This window comes from Oncorhynchus keta, chromosome 11 (genome assembly GCF_023373465.1).
Source record: "Oncorhynchus keta strain PuntledgeMale-10-30-2019 chromosome 11, Oket_V2, whole genome shotgun sequence".
Taxonomy (NCBI): Eukaryota; Metazoa; Chordata; class Actinopteri; order Salmoniformes; family Salmonidae; genus Oncorhynchus; species Oncorhynchus keta.
Genome location: NC_068431.1, coordinates 3,593,962 through 3,609,982, shown reverse-complemented (window position 1 = coordinate 3,609,982; position 16,021 = coordinate 3,593,962). Strand labels below are relative to the sequence as shown.

The following is a 16,021-nucleotide window of genomic DNA, read 5'->3' as shown; positions in this document are numbered from 1 at the left end:
CCAGGTAGGCTAGTTGAAAACACCTTTATTTAACCAGGTAGGCTAGTTGAAAACACCTTTATTTAACCAGGTAGGCTAGTTGAGAACACCTTTATTTAACCAGGTAGGCTAGTTGAGAACACCTTTATTTAACCAGGTAGGCTAGTTGAGAACACCTTTATTTAACCAGGTAGGCTAGTTGAAAACACCTTTATTTAACCAGGTAGGCTAGTTGAGAACACCTTTATTTAACCAGGTAGGCTAGTTGAAAACACCTTTATTTAACCAGGTACGCCAGTTGAGAACACCTTTATTTAACCAGGTAGGCCAGTTGAGAACACCTTTATTTAACCAGGTAGGCTAGTTGAGAACACCTTTATTTAACCAGGTAGGCTAGTTGAAAACACCTTTATTTAACCAGGTAGGCCAGTTGAGAACACCTTTATTTAACCAGGTAGGCCAGTTGAAAACACCTTTATTTAACCAGGTAGGCTAGTTGAAAACACCTTTATTTAACCAGGTAGGCTAGTTCAGAACACCTTTATTTAACCAGGTAGGCTAGTTGAAAACACCTTTATTTAACCAGGTAGGCTAGTTGAAAACACCTTTATTTAACCAGGTAGGCTAGTTCAGAACACCTTTATTTAACCAGGTAGGCTAGTTGAAAACACCTTTATTTAACCAGGTAGGCTAGTTGAAAACACCTTTATTTAACCAGGTAGGCTAGTTGAGAACACCTTTATTTAACCAGGTAGGCTAGTTGAGAACACCTTTATTTAACCAGGTAGGCTAGTTGAAAACACCTTTATTTAACCAGGTAGGCTAGTTGAAAACACCTTTATTTAACCAGGTAGGCTAGTTGAGAACACCTTTATTTAACCAGGTAGGCTAGTTGAGAACACCTTTATTTAACCAGGTAGGCTAGTTGAGAACACCTTTATTTAACCAGGTAGGCTAGTTGAAAACACCTTTATTTAACCAGGTAGGCTAGTTGAAAATACCTTTATTTAACCAGGTAGGCTAGTTGAGAACACCTTTATTTAACCAGGTAGGCTAGTTGAAAACACCTTTATTTAACCAGGTAGGCCAGTTGAGAACACCTTTATTTAACCAGGTAGGCCAGTTGAGAACACCTTTATTTAACCAGGTAGGCTAGTTGAGAACACCTTTATTTAACCAGGTAGGCTAGTTGAGAACACCTTTATTTAACCAGGTAGGCTAGTTGAGAACACCTTTATTTAACCAGGTAGGCTAGTTGAGAACACCTTTATTTAACCAGGTAGGCTAGTTGAGAACACCTTTATTTAACCAGGTAGGCTAGTTGAGAACACCTTTATTTAACCAGGTAGGCTAGTTGAGAACACCTTTATTGAACCAGGTAGGCCAGTTGAGAACACCTTTATTTAACCAGGTAGGCTAGTTGAGAACACCTTTATTTAACCAGGTAGGCTAGTTGAGAACACCTTTATTTAACCAGGTAGGCTAGTTGAGAACTCCTTTATTTAACCAGGTAGGCTAGTTGAGAACACCTTTATTTAACCAGGTAGGCTAGTTGAAAACACCTTTATTTAACCAGGTAGGCTAGTTGAAAACACCTTTATTTAACCAGGTAGGCTAGTTGAGAACACCTTTATTTAACCAGGTAGGCTAGTTGAGAACACCTTTATTTAACCAGGTAGGCTAGTTGAAAACACCTTTATTTAACCAGGTAGGCTAGTTGAGAACACCTTTATTTAACCAGGTAGGCTAGTTGAAAACACCTTTATTTAACCAGGTAGGCTAGTTGAGAACACCTTTATTTAACCAGGTAGGCTAGTTGAGAACACCTTTATTTAACCAGGTAGGCTAGTTGAAAACACCTTTATTTAACCAGGTAGGCTAGTTGAAAACACCTTTATTTAACCAGGTAGGCTAGTTGAGAACACCTTTATTTAACCAGGTAGGCTAGTTGAGAACACCTTTATTTAACCAGGTAGGCTAGTTGAGAACTCCTTTATTTAACCAGGTAGGCTAGTTGAGAACACCTTTATTTAACCAGGTAGGCTAGTTGAAAACACCTTTATTTAACCAGGTAGGCTAGTTGAAAACACCTTTATTTAACCAGGTAGGCTAGTTCAGAACACCTTTATTTAACCAGGTAGGCTAGTTGAAAACACCTTTATTTAACCAGGTAGGCTAGTTGAAAACACCTTTATTTAACCAGGTAGGCTAGTTGAGAACACCTTTATTTAACCAGGTAGGCTAGTTGAAAACACCTTTATTTAACCAGGTAGGCTAGTTGAAAACACCTTTATTTAACCAGGTAGGCTAGTTGAGAACACCTTTATTTAACCAGGTAGGCTAGTTGAAAACACCTTTATTTAACCAGGTAGGCTAGTTGAGAACACCTTTATTTAACCAGGTAGGCTAGTTGAAAACAACTTTATTTAACCAGGTAGGCTAGTTGAGAACACCTTTATTTAACCAGGTAGGCTAGTTGAGAACACCTTTATTTAACCAGGTAGGCTAGTTGAAAACACCTTTATTTAACCAGGTAGGCTAGTTGAGAACACCTTTATTTAACCAGGTAGGCTAGTTGAGAACACCTTTATTTAACCAGGTAGGCTAGTTGAGAACACCTTTATTTAACCAGGTAGGCTAGTTGAGAACACCTTTATTTAACCAGGTAGGCTAGTTGAAAACACCTTTATTTAACCAGGTAGGCTAGTTGAGAACACCTTTATTTAACCAGGTAGGCTAGTTGAGAACACCTTTATTTAACCAGGTAGGCTAGTTGAAAACACCTTTATTTAACCAGGTAGGCTAGTTGAGAACACCTTTATTTAACCAGGTAGGCTAGTTGAAAACACCTTTATTTAACCAGGTAGGCTAGTTGAAAACACCTTTATTTAACCAGGTAGGCTAATTGAGAACACCTTTATTTAACCAGGTAGGCTAGTTGAGAACACCTTTATTTAACCAGGTAGGCTAGTTGAGAACACCTTTATTTAACCAGGTAGGCTAGTTGAAAACACCTTTATTTAACCAGGTAGGCTAGTTGAGAACACCTTTATTTAACCAGGTAGGCTAGTTGAGAACACCTTTATTTAACCAGGTAGGCTAGTTGAGAACACCTTTATTTAACCAGGTAGGCTAGTTGAGAACACCTTTATTTAACCAGGTAGGCTAGTTGAAAACACCTTTATTTAACCAGGTAGGCTAGTTGAGAACACCTTTATTTAACCAGGTAGGCTAGTTGAGAACACCTTTATTTAACCAGGTAGGCTAGTTGAGAACACCTTTATTTAACCAGGTAGGCTAGTTGAGAACACCTTTATTTAACCAGGTAGGCTAGTTGAGAACACCTTTATTTAACCAGGTAGGCTAGTTGAGAACACCTTTATTTAACCAGGTAGGCTAGTTGAGAACACCTTTATTTAACCAGGTAGGCTAGTTGAAAACACCTTTATTTAACCAGGTAGGCTAGTTGAAAACAAGTTCTCATTTGAGACTGCGACCTGGCCAAGATAAAGCATAGCAATTCCACACATACAACAACACAGAGTTACACATGGAATAAACAAAACATAGCCAATAATACAGTAGAGCAAAAGAAAACAAAAAGTATATATACAGTGAGTGCAAATGAGGTAAGATAAGGAGTTAAGACAATAAATAGGCCATGGTGGCAAAGTAATTACAATATAGCAATTAAACACTGGAATGGTAGATGTGCAGAAGGGGAATGTGTAAGTAGAGATACTGGGGAGCAAAGGAGCAAGATAAATAAATAAATACAGTATGGGGATGAGGTAGGTAGATAGATGGGATGTTTACAGATGGGCTATGGGCAAACTCCCTCACGACGCCAGGACAGCGGAGTCAATCACCACCTTCCGGAGACACCTGAAACCCCACCTCTTTAAGGAATACCTAGGATAGGATAAGTAATCCTTCTCACCCCCCTTTAAGATTTAAAGTGACTATTCTACTGGATGTCATAAGGTGAATGCACCAATTTGTAAGTCGCTCTGGATAAGAGCGTCTGCTAAATGACTTAAATGTAATGTAATGTCTATGTACAGGTGCAGTGATCTGTGAGCTGCTCTGACAACTGGTGCTTAAAGCTAGTGAGGGAGATATGAGTCTCCAACTTCAGTGATTATTGCAGTTCGTTCCAGTCATTGGCAGCAGAGAACTGGAAGGAAAGACGACCAAAGGAGGAATTGGCTTTGGGGTTGACCAGTGAGATCTACCTGCTGGAGTGTGTGCTACGAGTGGGTGCTGCTATGGTGACCAGTGAGCTGAAATAAGGCATGGCTTTACCTAGCAGGGACTTGTAGATAACCTGTAGCCAGTGGGTTTGGCATGAGTATGAAGCGAAGGCCAAACAACAAGAGCGTACAGGTCGCAATGGTGAGTAGTGTTTGGGGCTTTGGTGACAAAACGGATGGCACTGTGATAGACTGAATCCAGATTGTTGAGTAGAGTGTTGGAGGCTATTTTATAGATGACATCACCGAAGTCGAGGATCGGTAGGATGGTCAGTTTTACGAGGGTATGTTTGGCAACATGAGTGAAGGATGCTTTGTTGCGAAATAGGAAGCCGATTCTAGATTTAATTTTGGATTGGAGATGCTTAATGTGAGTCTGGAAGGAGAGTTTACAGTCTAACCAGACACCTAGGTATTTGTAGTTGTCCACGTATTCTAAGTCAGAGCCGTCCAGAGTAGTGATGCTGGATGGGCGAGCAGGTGCGGGCAGTGATCAGTTGAATAGCATGCATTTAGTTTTACTTGCATTTAAGAGCAGTTGGAGGCCACGGAAGGAGAGTAGTATGGTATTGAAGCTCGTCTGGAGGTTAGTTAACACAGTGTCCAAAGAGGGGCCAGAAGTATACAGAATGGTGTAGTCTGCGTAGAGGTGTATCAGAGAATCACCAGCAGCAAGAGCAACATCATTGATGTATACAGAGAAGAGAGTCGGCCCGAGGATTGAACCCTGTGGCACCCCCATAGAGACTGCCAGAGGTCTGGACAATAGGCCCTCCGATTCGACACACTGAACTCGATCAGAGAAGTAGTTGGTAAACCAGGCGAGGCAATCATTTGAGAAACCAAGGCTGTCGAGTCTGCCAATAAGAATGTGGTGATTGACTAAGTCGAAAGCCTTGGCCAGGTCGATGAATACGGCTGCATAGTAATGTCTCTTATCGATTGCGGTTATGATGTCGTTTAGAACCTTGAGCGTGGCTGAGGTGCACCAATGACCAACTCTGAAACCAGATTGCATAGCGGAGAAGGTACGGTGGGATTCAAAATGGTCAGTAATCTGTTTGTTAACTTGGCTTTCCAAAACCTTAGAAAGACAGGGTAGGATAGATATAAGTCTGTAGCAGTTTGGGTCTAGAGTGTCACCCCCTTTGAAGAGGGCTATGAAGCGAAGGCCAGAGGGGGTGACCACAGCAGCTTTCCAATCTTTGGGAATCTCAGACGATATGAAAGAGAGGTTGAACAGGATAGTAATAGGGGTTGCAACAATTTCGGCAGATAATTTTAGAGAGGGTCCAGATTGTCTAGCCCGGCTGATTTGTAGGGGTCCAGGTTTTTGCAGCTCTTTCAGAACATCTGCTATCTGGATTTTGGGTGAAGGAGGAATGGGAGAGGCTTTGGCAAGTTTGCTGTGGAGGGTGCTGGGCAGGACCTGGGTAGGGGTAGCCAGGTGGAAAGCATGGCCTGCCGTAGAGAAATGCTTATTGAAATTCTCAATTATAGTGGATGTATCGGTGGTGACATTGTTTCCTAGCCTCAGAGCACTGTGCAACTGGTAGGAGGTGCTCTAATTCTCCATGGACTTTACAGTGTCCCAGAACTTTTTGGAGTTAGTACTACAGGATGCAAATATCTGTTTGAAAAAGCTAGCCTTAGCTTTCCTAACTGCATGTGTATATTTGTTCCTAACTTCCCTGAAAAGTTGCATATCACTGGGGCTTTTCGATGCTAATGCAGTACGCCACAAGATGTTTTTGTGCTGATCAAGGGCAGACAGGTCTGGAATAAACCAAGGACTATATCTATTCCTGGTTCTACATTTTTTTAATGGAGCATGCTTATTTAAGATGGTGAGGAAGGCACTTATAAAGAATAGCCTGGCATCATCTACTGATGTGATGAGGTCAATGTCATTCCAGGATATCCCGGCCAGGTCGATTCTGCTCGCAGAAGTGTTTTAGGGAGCGTTTGACAGTGATGAGGGGTGGTCGTTTGTTCGCAGACCCATTACGGACACAGGCAATGAGGCAGTGATTGATGAGATCTTGATTGAAAACAGCGGAAGTGTATTTGTAGGGCAGGTTGGTTAGGATGATATCTATGAGGGTGCCTGTGTTTACGGATTTGGGGTTGTTCCGGGTAGGTTCATTGATAATTTGTGTGAGATTGAGGGCATCAAGCTTAGATTGTAGGATGGCCGGGGTGTTAAGCATGTCCCAGTTTAGGTCACCTAGTAGCACGAGCTCAGAAGATAGATGGGGGGCAATCAATTCACATATGGTATCGAGTGCACAGCTGGGGGCAGAGGGTGGTCTATAGCAAGCGGCAACAGTGAGAGACTTGTTTCTGGAAAGGTGCATTTTTAGAAGTAGAAGCTCAAATAGTTTGGATACAGACTTGGATAGTAATACAGAACTTTGCAGGCTATCTTTGCAGTAGATTGCAACTCCGTCCCCTTTGGCAGTTCTATCTTGGCGGAAATGTTATTGTTAACAATGGAGATTTCAGACACGACTAAGACATCTGGGTTGGCAGAGTGTGCTAAAGCAGTGAGTAAAACAAACTTAGGGAGTAGGCTTCTAATGTAAACATGCATGAAACCAAGGCTTTTATGGTTACAGAAGTCAACAAATGAGAGCACCTGGGGAGTGGGAGTGGAGCTAGGCACTGCAGGACCTGGATTAACCTCTACATCACCAGAGGAACAGAGGAGAAGTAGGATAAGGGTACGGCTAACGGCTATACGAACTGGCCGTCTAGCACGTTCGGAACAGAGAGTAAAAGGAGCAGGTTTCTGGGCACGATAGTATAGATTCAAGGTATAGTATACAGACAAAGGTAAGGTAGGATGTGAGTACATTGGAGGTAAACCTAGGCATTGAGTAATGAAGAGAGAGATATAGTCTCTAGAGATGTTAAAACCAGGTAATGTCATCGCATATGTAGGAGGTGGAACAACATGGTTGGTTAAGGCATATTGAGCAGGGCTAGAGGCTCTACAGTGAAATAAGACAGTAATCACTAACCAGGACAGTAATGGACAAGGCATATTGATATTAGAGAGAGGCATGCGTAGCCAAGTGAACATATGGGTCCAGTGAGTGGTTGGGCTGACTGGGGACACGGCGATTCAGACCGTTAGCAGGCCAATGCTAACAGTTAGTAGGCTGGGGCTAAACAAGCTAGCAGTTAGCAGACCGGGTTAGCAAGCAAGCATAGTGGAATCTTCTGTTTTGACATGTATCTAGCTAGCTAAACTAAGAACCATAATCCCAACTCATGGTTACTAGCCTGCATGAAGCTACAGTTAGCTAACCAACCAGGTTCAATGTTAGCTAGCTAACATTAGGCTATAACTATCAATTTAAATGGCTCTGAGATACAAAAAATATAACTACACAGATCTCACACGTGTAACGTCAGCTAGCTAGCAACCAGAACACTAACTTGAAATGAAAATGACTTTTACAAAATTAGAAATGTGTAATATCTTAAAATGGTAGCTAGCTAGACTATCTTACTAATGTACATGGATGAACGCTTCTCCCTCTCTGTCACAGATGCCATGGTTGCCCTTTGTTTGAAGATGTAATCCGGAGACAGGTGTTTTGTGTGTTCCCTTTTCGACTCCGTCGGCATGTTTGCAATCAAACGCCAGACGTTTCTCCATCTCCTTAGCTATCATACTCTAATTCCACTGATTTCCAAACTCGGTCCTCCAGAAAGTGGAGAGCAACACATGCAGTTTTACTACATGATATCTTTCAAAAAAGCCACGTTGGAAAGGAGTACCTACACATACTGACCAGCTCATGTTATAGACAGAAGCATGTTACATGGCAGACCAATCCGAACTCATCTCTCGGCATGTCTAGCCCACTCATTATCTCAGCCAATCATGGTTTAGAGGGAAGGTTGCTTACTTTTTCTGTGACTAAACCAACCAGGCTCATAATTTTACAATTGTATTAGTATTTACAGATGGCATACACGTCTGTTATTAAGGCTTATGAAAGTTCACATTTTCCAGAATGCATTTCTTCCCAAAAAACAACACGCAACATATGCCTAGTTTCCTGAAACGAGACACAAATGGACACTCAATTATCATGGTACTTCTTAATGGTAAGTTTACAAACATATATTATGTTAAGTATAATAAAAACATGCATCTCATTATGTTATGTAGCATCAGAACTTGTATCTCATTATGGTAAGTGGTGAAATCAATATAGCTAGTTATAATTGTAATGGCTTAGCAGATAATAAGAAAAGACGATCAGTATTTATCAGTATTCAGACCCCTTGACATTCCACATTTTGTTACCTTACAGCCTTATTCTAAAATGGATTACATTTTTAAATTATTTTTTTCCTCTCAATCTACACACAATATCCCATAATGACAAAGCATAAACAGGTTTTGTAAATGTATATATTTTTTAAATATCACATTTACATAAGAATTCAGACCCTTTACTCAGTACTTTGTTGAAGCACCTTTGGCAGCGATTACAGCTTGGAGTCTTCTTAGGTATGATACAAGCGTGGCACACCTGTATTTGGGTTGTTTCTCCCATTCTCTCTGCAGATCATGTCTAGCTCTGTCAGATTGGATGGGGAGCATCGCTACATAGCTATTTTCAAGTCTCTCCAGAGATGTTCGATCAGGTTCAAGTCTGCCTTCTGGCTGGGCCACTCAAAGACATTCAGAGAAGCCACTCCTGTGTTGTCTTGGCTGTGTTCTTAGGGTTGTTGTCCTGTTGGATGGTAAACCTTCTCCCCAGTCTGAGATCCTGAGCAGGTTTTCGTCAAGGATCTCTGTACTTTGCTCTGTTCATCTTTCCCTCGATCCTGACAAGTCTCCTAGTCCCTCCCGCTGATAAACATCCCCACAGCACGATGCTGCCACCACCATGCTTTACTGTAGGGATGGTGCCAGGTTTCCTCCAGATGTGACACTTGGTATTCAGGCCAAAGAGTTCAATCTTGGTTTCATCAGCAATCTTGTTGTTTATGTGACTTTAGGTGAACTCCAAGCGGGCTGTCATGTGCCTTTTATTGAGGACTGGCTTCCGTCTGTCCACTCTACCATAAAGGCCTGATTGGTGGAGTACTGCAGAGATGGTTTTACTTCTGGAAGGTTATTCCATTACCATAGGGGAAGTTGAGAGCTCTGTCAGAGTGACCATTGGGTTCTTGGTCACCTCCCTGACCAAGGCCCTTCTCCCCTGATTGCTCAGTTTGGCCAGGCAGCCAGCTGTAGGAAACGTCTTGGTGGTTCCAAACTTCTTCCATATAAGAATAATGGAGGCCACTGTGATCTTGGGGACCTTCAATGTTACTCAAATGCTTTGGTACTCTTCCCCAGATCCGTGCCTCGGCACAATCCTGTCTTGGAGCTCTACGGACAATTCATTCAACCTCAATGCTTAGTTTTTGCACTGAGATGCACTGTCAACTGTGGGACCTTATATGGACAAGTGTGTGCCTTTCCAAATCATGTCCAATCAATTGAATTTACTACAGATGGACTCCAATTAAGTTGTAGAAACATCTCAAGGATGCTCAATGGAAACAGGATGCACCTGAGCTCAATTTCGAGGCTCATAGCAAAGGGTCAGCGTAGAGTGGAAAGCTTTCCCAGAAGAGTGGAGGCTGTTACAGCAGTAGAGGTTTGACCAACTCCCCATTAATGCCCGTGATTTTGGAATGAGATGTTCTTTTGTTCATACTTTTGTTCATGTGGTGTATATTTACAGGAACAACTATATGGGGGTTTGGAAATGATGCAGACATTTAAATTGATAGAAACCACAAACTTCCTGCAAGATTAAAGCTGATCTACCCCCAAAAGATAAACAAAAACATCTATAATGGGTCTTTGCCGGTATAAGGAAAAGTACTGAGCTGTTACTGTAATTTTCAACAGCTGTTACTGTAAGCTGCAACAGCTGTTACTGTAAGCATCAACAGTTGTTACTATAACCTTCAACAGCTGTTACTGTAACCTTCAACAACTATTACTGTAACCTTCAACAGCTGTTACTATAACCTTCAACAACTATTATTGTAACCTTCAACAGCTGTTACTATAACTGTTACGAGAGGTGCTCTCATCTTATCTATAAACATAGACAGGGCTCGAACTCCTCTAGCTCCACAATGAGATAGGGTGCAGGCCAAGCAGCTGTTAGCCAGCCTGCCAGCATAGTGGAGTCTGCCACTGGCACAGTCAGTGTAGTCAGCTCAGCTATCCCCATGGAGACCGTGTCTGTGCCTCGATCGAGGTTGGGAAAACTAAACATGGCAGTGTTTGCCTTAGCAATCTCACAGGAATAAAGACCTATATTCCTGTCATGATTGAAAGAGATTGTGATATTGCACATCTCAAAATAGGGCTAATTAATGTTACATCCCTCACTTCAAAGGCAGTTATAGTCAATGAACTAATCACTGATCATAATCTTGATGTGATTGGCCTGACTGACACATGGCTTAAGCCTGATGAATTTACTGTGTTAAATGAGGCCTCTCCTCCTGGTTACTAGTGACCATATCCCCTGTGCATCCCGCAAATGCGGAGGTGTTGCTAACATTTACGATTGCAAATTTCAATTTACAAAAAAAAGACTGTTTTTGTCTTTTGAGCTTCTAGTCATGAAATCTATGCAGCCTACTCAGTAACTTTTTATAGCTACTGTTTACAGGCCTCCTGGGCCAAATACAGAGTTCCCTGAATTCCTATAGGACCTTGTAGTTATGGCAGATAATATTCAAATTTTTTGTGACTTTAATATTCACATGGAAAAGTACACAGACCCCCTCCAAAAGGCTTTCAGAGCCATCATCGACTCAGTGGGTTTTGTCCAACATGTCTCTGGACCTACTCACTGCCACGGTCATACTCTGGACATAGTTTTGTCCCTTGGAATAAATGTTGTGGATCTTAATGTTTTTCCTCATAATCCTGGACTATCAGACCACCATTTTATTATGTTTGCAATCACAACAAATAATATTTTTAGACCCCAACCAAGGATCATCAAAAGCTGTGCCATAAATTCTCAGACAACCCAAAGATTCATAGATGCCCTTTCAGACTCCCTCCACCTACCCAAGGACGTCAGAGTACAAACATCGGTTAACCACCTAACTGAGGAACTACATTTACTGTAACCTTGTGCAATACCCTAGATGCAGTCGCACCCCTAAAAACTAAAAACATTTGTCATAAGAAACTAGCTCCCTGATATATAGAAAATACCCGAGCCCTGAAGCAAGCATACAGAAAATTGGAACAGAATTGGCACTACACCAAACTGGATATCGTCTGACTCTCTTGGAAAGACAGCACCGTGCAATATCGAAGAGCCCTCACTGCCTCTGACCCTGTTACAGGGGCTGAGTCACTGGCTTACTGGTGCGTCACTTGAGTGGGTTGAGTCACTGACGTAATCTTCCTGGCTGGGTTGGTGCCCCCCTCGGGTTTGTACCGTGAGAGAGATCTTCGTGGCCTATACTCTGCCTTGTCTAAGTAAGTTGGTGGTTGAAGATATCCCTCTAGTGGTGTGGGGGCTATACTCTGCCTTGTCTCAGGATGGTAAGTTGGTGGTTGAAGATATCCCTCTAGTGGTGTGGGGGCTGTGCTTTGGCAAAGTGGGTACCGTCGCACATGGCCACAGTGTCTCCCGACCCCTCCTGTCTCAGCTTCCAGTATTTATGCTGCAATAGTTTGTGTCGGGGGCTCCTGTCTAATCCGGTGTCCTGTGTGAATTTAAGAATGCTCCCTCTAATTCTCTCTCTCTCCCCTCCAGGTGGACCTGAGCTCTGGGACCACGCCTCAGGACTACCTAGCCTGATGACTCCTCTCTGTCCCCAGTCCACCTGGTCGTGCTGCTGCTCCAGTTTCAACTGTTCTGCCTGCAGCTATGGAACCCTGACCTGTTCACCGGACATGCTACCTGCTGTTATTGATTCTCTCCCTCTACCGCACCTACTGTCTGGAACTCTGAATGCTCGCCTATGAAAAGCCAACTGACATTTTATTTATCATTTATTTATTTTTTATCTAAACTTGATTTAACTAGGCAAGTCAGTTAAGAACAAATTTTATTTACAATGTCGGCCTAGGAACAGAACATTTACTACTGAGGTGCTGACCTGTTGCACCCTCTACAATCACTGTGATCATTATTAAATCAAATGTATTTATATAGCCCTTCGTACATCAGCTGATATCTCAAAGTGCTGTACAGAAACCCAGCCTAAAACCCCAAACAGCAGTGCAGGTGTAGAAGCACGTTTTTATTATTTAGTATTATTACTATTTGACCCTGCTGGTCATCTATGAACATTTGAACATCTTGGCCATGTACAGTTATAATCTCCACCCGGCACAACCAGAAGAGGACTGGCCACCCCTCAGAGCTTGGTTCCTCTCTAGGTTTCTTCCTAGGTTCCTGCCTTTTAGGGAGTTTTTCCTAGCCACCGTGCTTCTACATCTGCATTGCTTGCTGTTTGAGGTTTTAGGCTGGGTTTCTGTACAGCACTTTGAGATATCAGCTGATGTACGAAGGGCTTTATAAATACAGTTGATTCATTGATTGATTGACCGACTATAACCTTCAACAGCTGTTATTATAACCTTCAACAGCTGTTACTATAACCTTCAACAGCTGTTACTATAACCTTCAACAGCTGTTACTATAACCTTCAACAGCTGTTACTATAACCTTCAACAGCTGTTACTATAACCTTCAACAGCTGTTACTATAACCTTCAACAGCTGTTACTATAACCTTCAACAGCTGTTACTATAACCTTCAACAGCTGTTACTATAACCTTCAACAGCTGTTACTATAACCTTCAACAGCTGTTACTATAACCTTCAACAGCTGTTACTATAAACTTCAACAGCTGTTACTATAAACATCAACAGCTGTTACTATAACCTTCAACAGCTGTTACTATAACCTTCAACAGCTGTTACTATAAACTTCAACAGCTGTTACTGTAACCTTCAACAGCTGTTACTATAACCTTCAACAGCTGTTACTATAAACTTCAACAGCTGTTACTATAACCTTCAACAGCTGTTACTATAACCTTCAACAGCTGTTACTATAAACTTCAACAGCTGTTACTATAAACATCAACAGCTGTTACTATAACCTTCAACAGCTGTTACTGTAACCTTCAACAGCTGTTACTATAAACTTCAACAGCTGTTACTATAACCTTCAACAGCTGTTACTATAACCTTCAACAGCTGTTACTATAAACTTCAACAGCTGTTACTATAACCTTCAACAGCTGCTTAAAGACACAATCAGTCATTCACTTCTCAGCCAAATATCAGCCCAGCCACTTGGTTTACTATAAAGGTGAAGGATGGGGCTGGAGCTTTAGCCTAGGTGCAAGATACCCAGGTGTCACGCTCTGACCTTTAATATCTCTGTTTTCTTTATATTTTGATTAGGTTGGGGTGTGACTTGGGTGGTTATGCTAGTTTTGTATTGTCTAGGGTTTTTGTTTATCTAGGGGTTTTGTAGGTCTAGGTATTTATATGTCTATGGTGGCCTGATATGGTTCCCAATCAGAGGCAGATGTTTATCGTTGTCTCTGATTGGGGATTATATTTAGGTGGCCATTTACCCTTTTGTGTTTGTGGCTTCTTGTTCTATGTTTAGTTGCCTGTCTGCACTACTCATATCAGCTTCACGGTTAGTTTTGTTATTTTGTTCAATTGTTCAGTGTTCATTCGTAAATAAAGAAGAATGTATGCATACCACGCTGCACCTTGGTCTGATTCATGCGACGAACGTGACACCAGGTTAGGACAAGAGGATTCCAATATCCCATAACTCTGTATAAATTCATTAGAATTCTAAACAATGGTGCTAGTCCCATGAATTCTAAACAATGGTGCTAGTCCCATGAATTCTAAACAATGGTGCTATTCCCATGAATTCTAAACAATGGTGCTAGTCCCATGAATTCTAAACAATGGTGCTAGTCCCAGGAATTCTAAACAATGGTGCTAGTCCCAGGAATTCTAAACAATGGTGCTAGTCCCAGGAATTCTAAACAATGGTGCTAGTCCCAGGAATTCTAAACAATGGTGCTAGTCCCATGAATTCTAAACAATGGTGCTAGTCCCATGAATTCTAAACAATGGTGCTAGTCCCAGGAATTCTAAACAATGGTGCTAGTCCCATGAATTCTAAACAATGGTGCTAGTCCCAGGAATTCTAAACAATGGTGCTAGTCCCATGAATTCTAAACAATGGTGCTAGTCCCAGGAATTCTAAACAATGGTGCTAGTCCCAGGAATTCTAAACAATGGTGCTAGTCCCAGGAATTCTAAACAATGGTGCTAGTCCCATTCATCTGTTTGTTTTTCAAATGTTCTGTACGTGAATACAACTTGTCCTAACCTTTATTATCTTCATCTTAGGGGTTAGTCCCATCATCTCTGCCAACTCAGTTTGTTGTCGTATCAAGTGCCATGTCATGATATGAAACCATAATCAGAGTGGGCTACAACACCTTATCCCCTATCTAAATCAATCTGTTTTTGTCTACAACCTGCAATTTAGCTCTTAATTGCTAATGTGTACAAGATCAAAATAAACCTCACTATAATACACCTTTCTCTACACAGACAGGTTAAAAGCATAAAGACTACACTAAAGTGTAATCCAGACCTACAGAAAGTCTGTTCCATTTGTCTATTTTTCTTGCCTTGTATTCTGTTGTTCTGAACATAAAGGGTGCTTAGTAAATCTATTACGTATTACTCAGGAAATCAGATTAGTTTAGGCCTACGTTATCAGACACTATTTGAAACAACTTAAAAATGCAAGTCAGAAGGATAACGTGTTATTTTAGGTTGAATCAGAGCCATGTCACTCACCCTGGGTAGTATCCATGGTAACTGGAACAGTTGTCATCTCCAAAGTCTGCATTGATGAGCAGGTTGTCACGACTCCTGGCCCTCCGCTCGATCACATGGTTCTGTTCCGACACAGACCGGCGCTGGTTCATCTTCTGACCGCTCCACAACTGCTAAACAACCGCTTCAGACCACTAAAGACTAATGCAGAATACTATGGATAACTACAGACCAGGACAGATAACTACTGACATCTACAGACTACTACAGACCACTAGACTACTACAGACCACTACAGACCACTACAGAGAACTACAGACCACAATCCACAACAGCCGCTCTTGCTGCTGGTTGCCGATCTAGGGTTCTGACATCTCACACACACAGAGTAGCCAATACAACAACGTGTGGCCTCTGCCATTCGTTCTCACTCTCTCTTTCTCTACTTTCTCTCCCGCTCTCTCTCTCCAACTGCCTCTCCTCCCTTCTCTCTCTCTCACCTCTTTCTCCCCCCCCCCTCTCAATTAATTTATATTCAAATTGGCTTTATTGGCATATAAACATATGATTAAATTGCCAAAACAAATTAAATAAACAATAAACACAAGTGAGAAGAAACACATGTAACAGCAGTAAAACATTGCACTGCAAAAGGTTTTTAAAAAGACATTTCAAGTGTTAACGTATCAGCTATGTACAGTTTATCTCTCTCTCTCAACCCCTTCTCTCTCTCTCTCTCTCTCTCTCTCTCTCTCTCTCTCTCTCTCTCTCCACCCCCTTCTCTCTCTACCCCCCTCTCTCTCAACCCCCTTCTCTCTCTCTCCACCCCCTTCTCTCTCTACCCCCCTCTCTCTCTCTCTCTCTCTCTCTCTCTCTCTCTCTCTCTCAACCCCT

General features: G+C 41.9%; 1 protein-coding gene across 1 annotated transcript in view; it reads right to left on the bottom strand.

The window, feature by feature from the left end:
* LOC118379925 (short transient receptor potential channel 6-like) overlaps positions 1-15,602 on the bottom strand; it is an 86,090-nt gene extending 70,488 nt beyond the window's left edge. The window contains exon 1 of the mRNA XM_052529167.1: positions 15,149-15,602. Within this exon, the coding sequence (XP_052385127.1) occupies positions 15,149-15,279 (131 nt within the window). The 5' untranslated portion in view covers positions 15,280-15,602. The remainder of the gene's footprint in view (positions 1-15,148) is intronic.
* Positions 15,603-16,021: the final 419 nt, after the last annotated feature.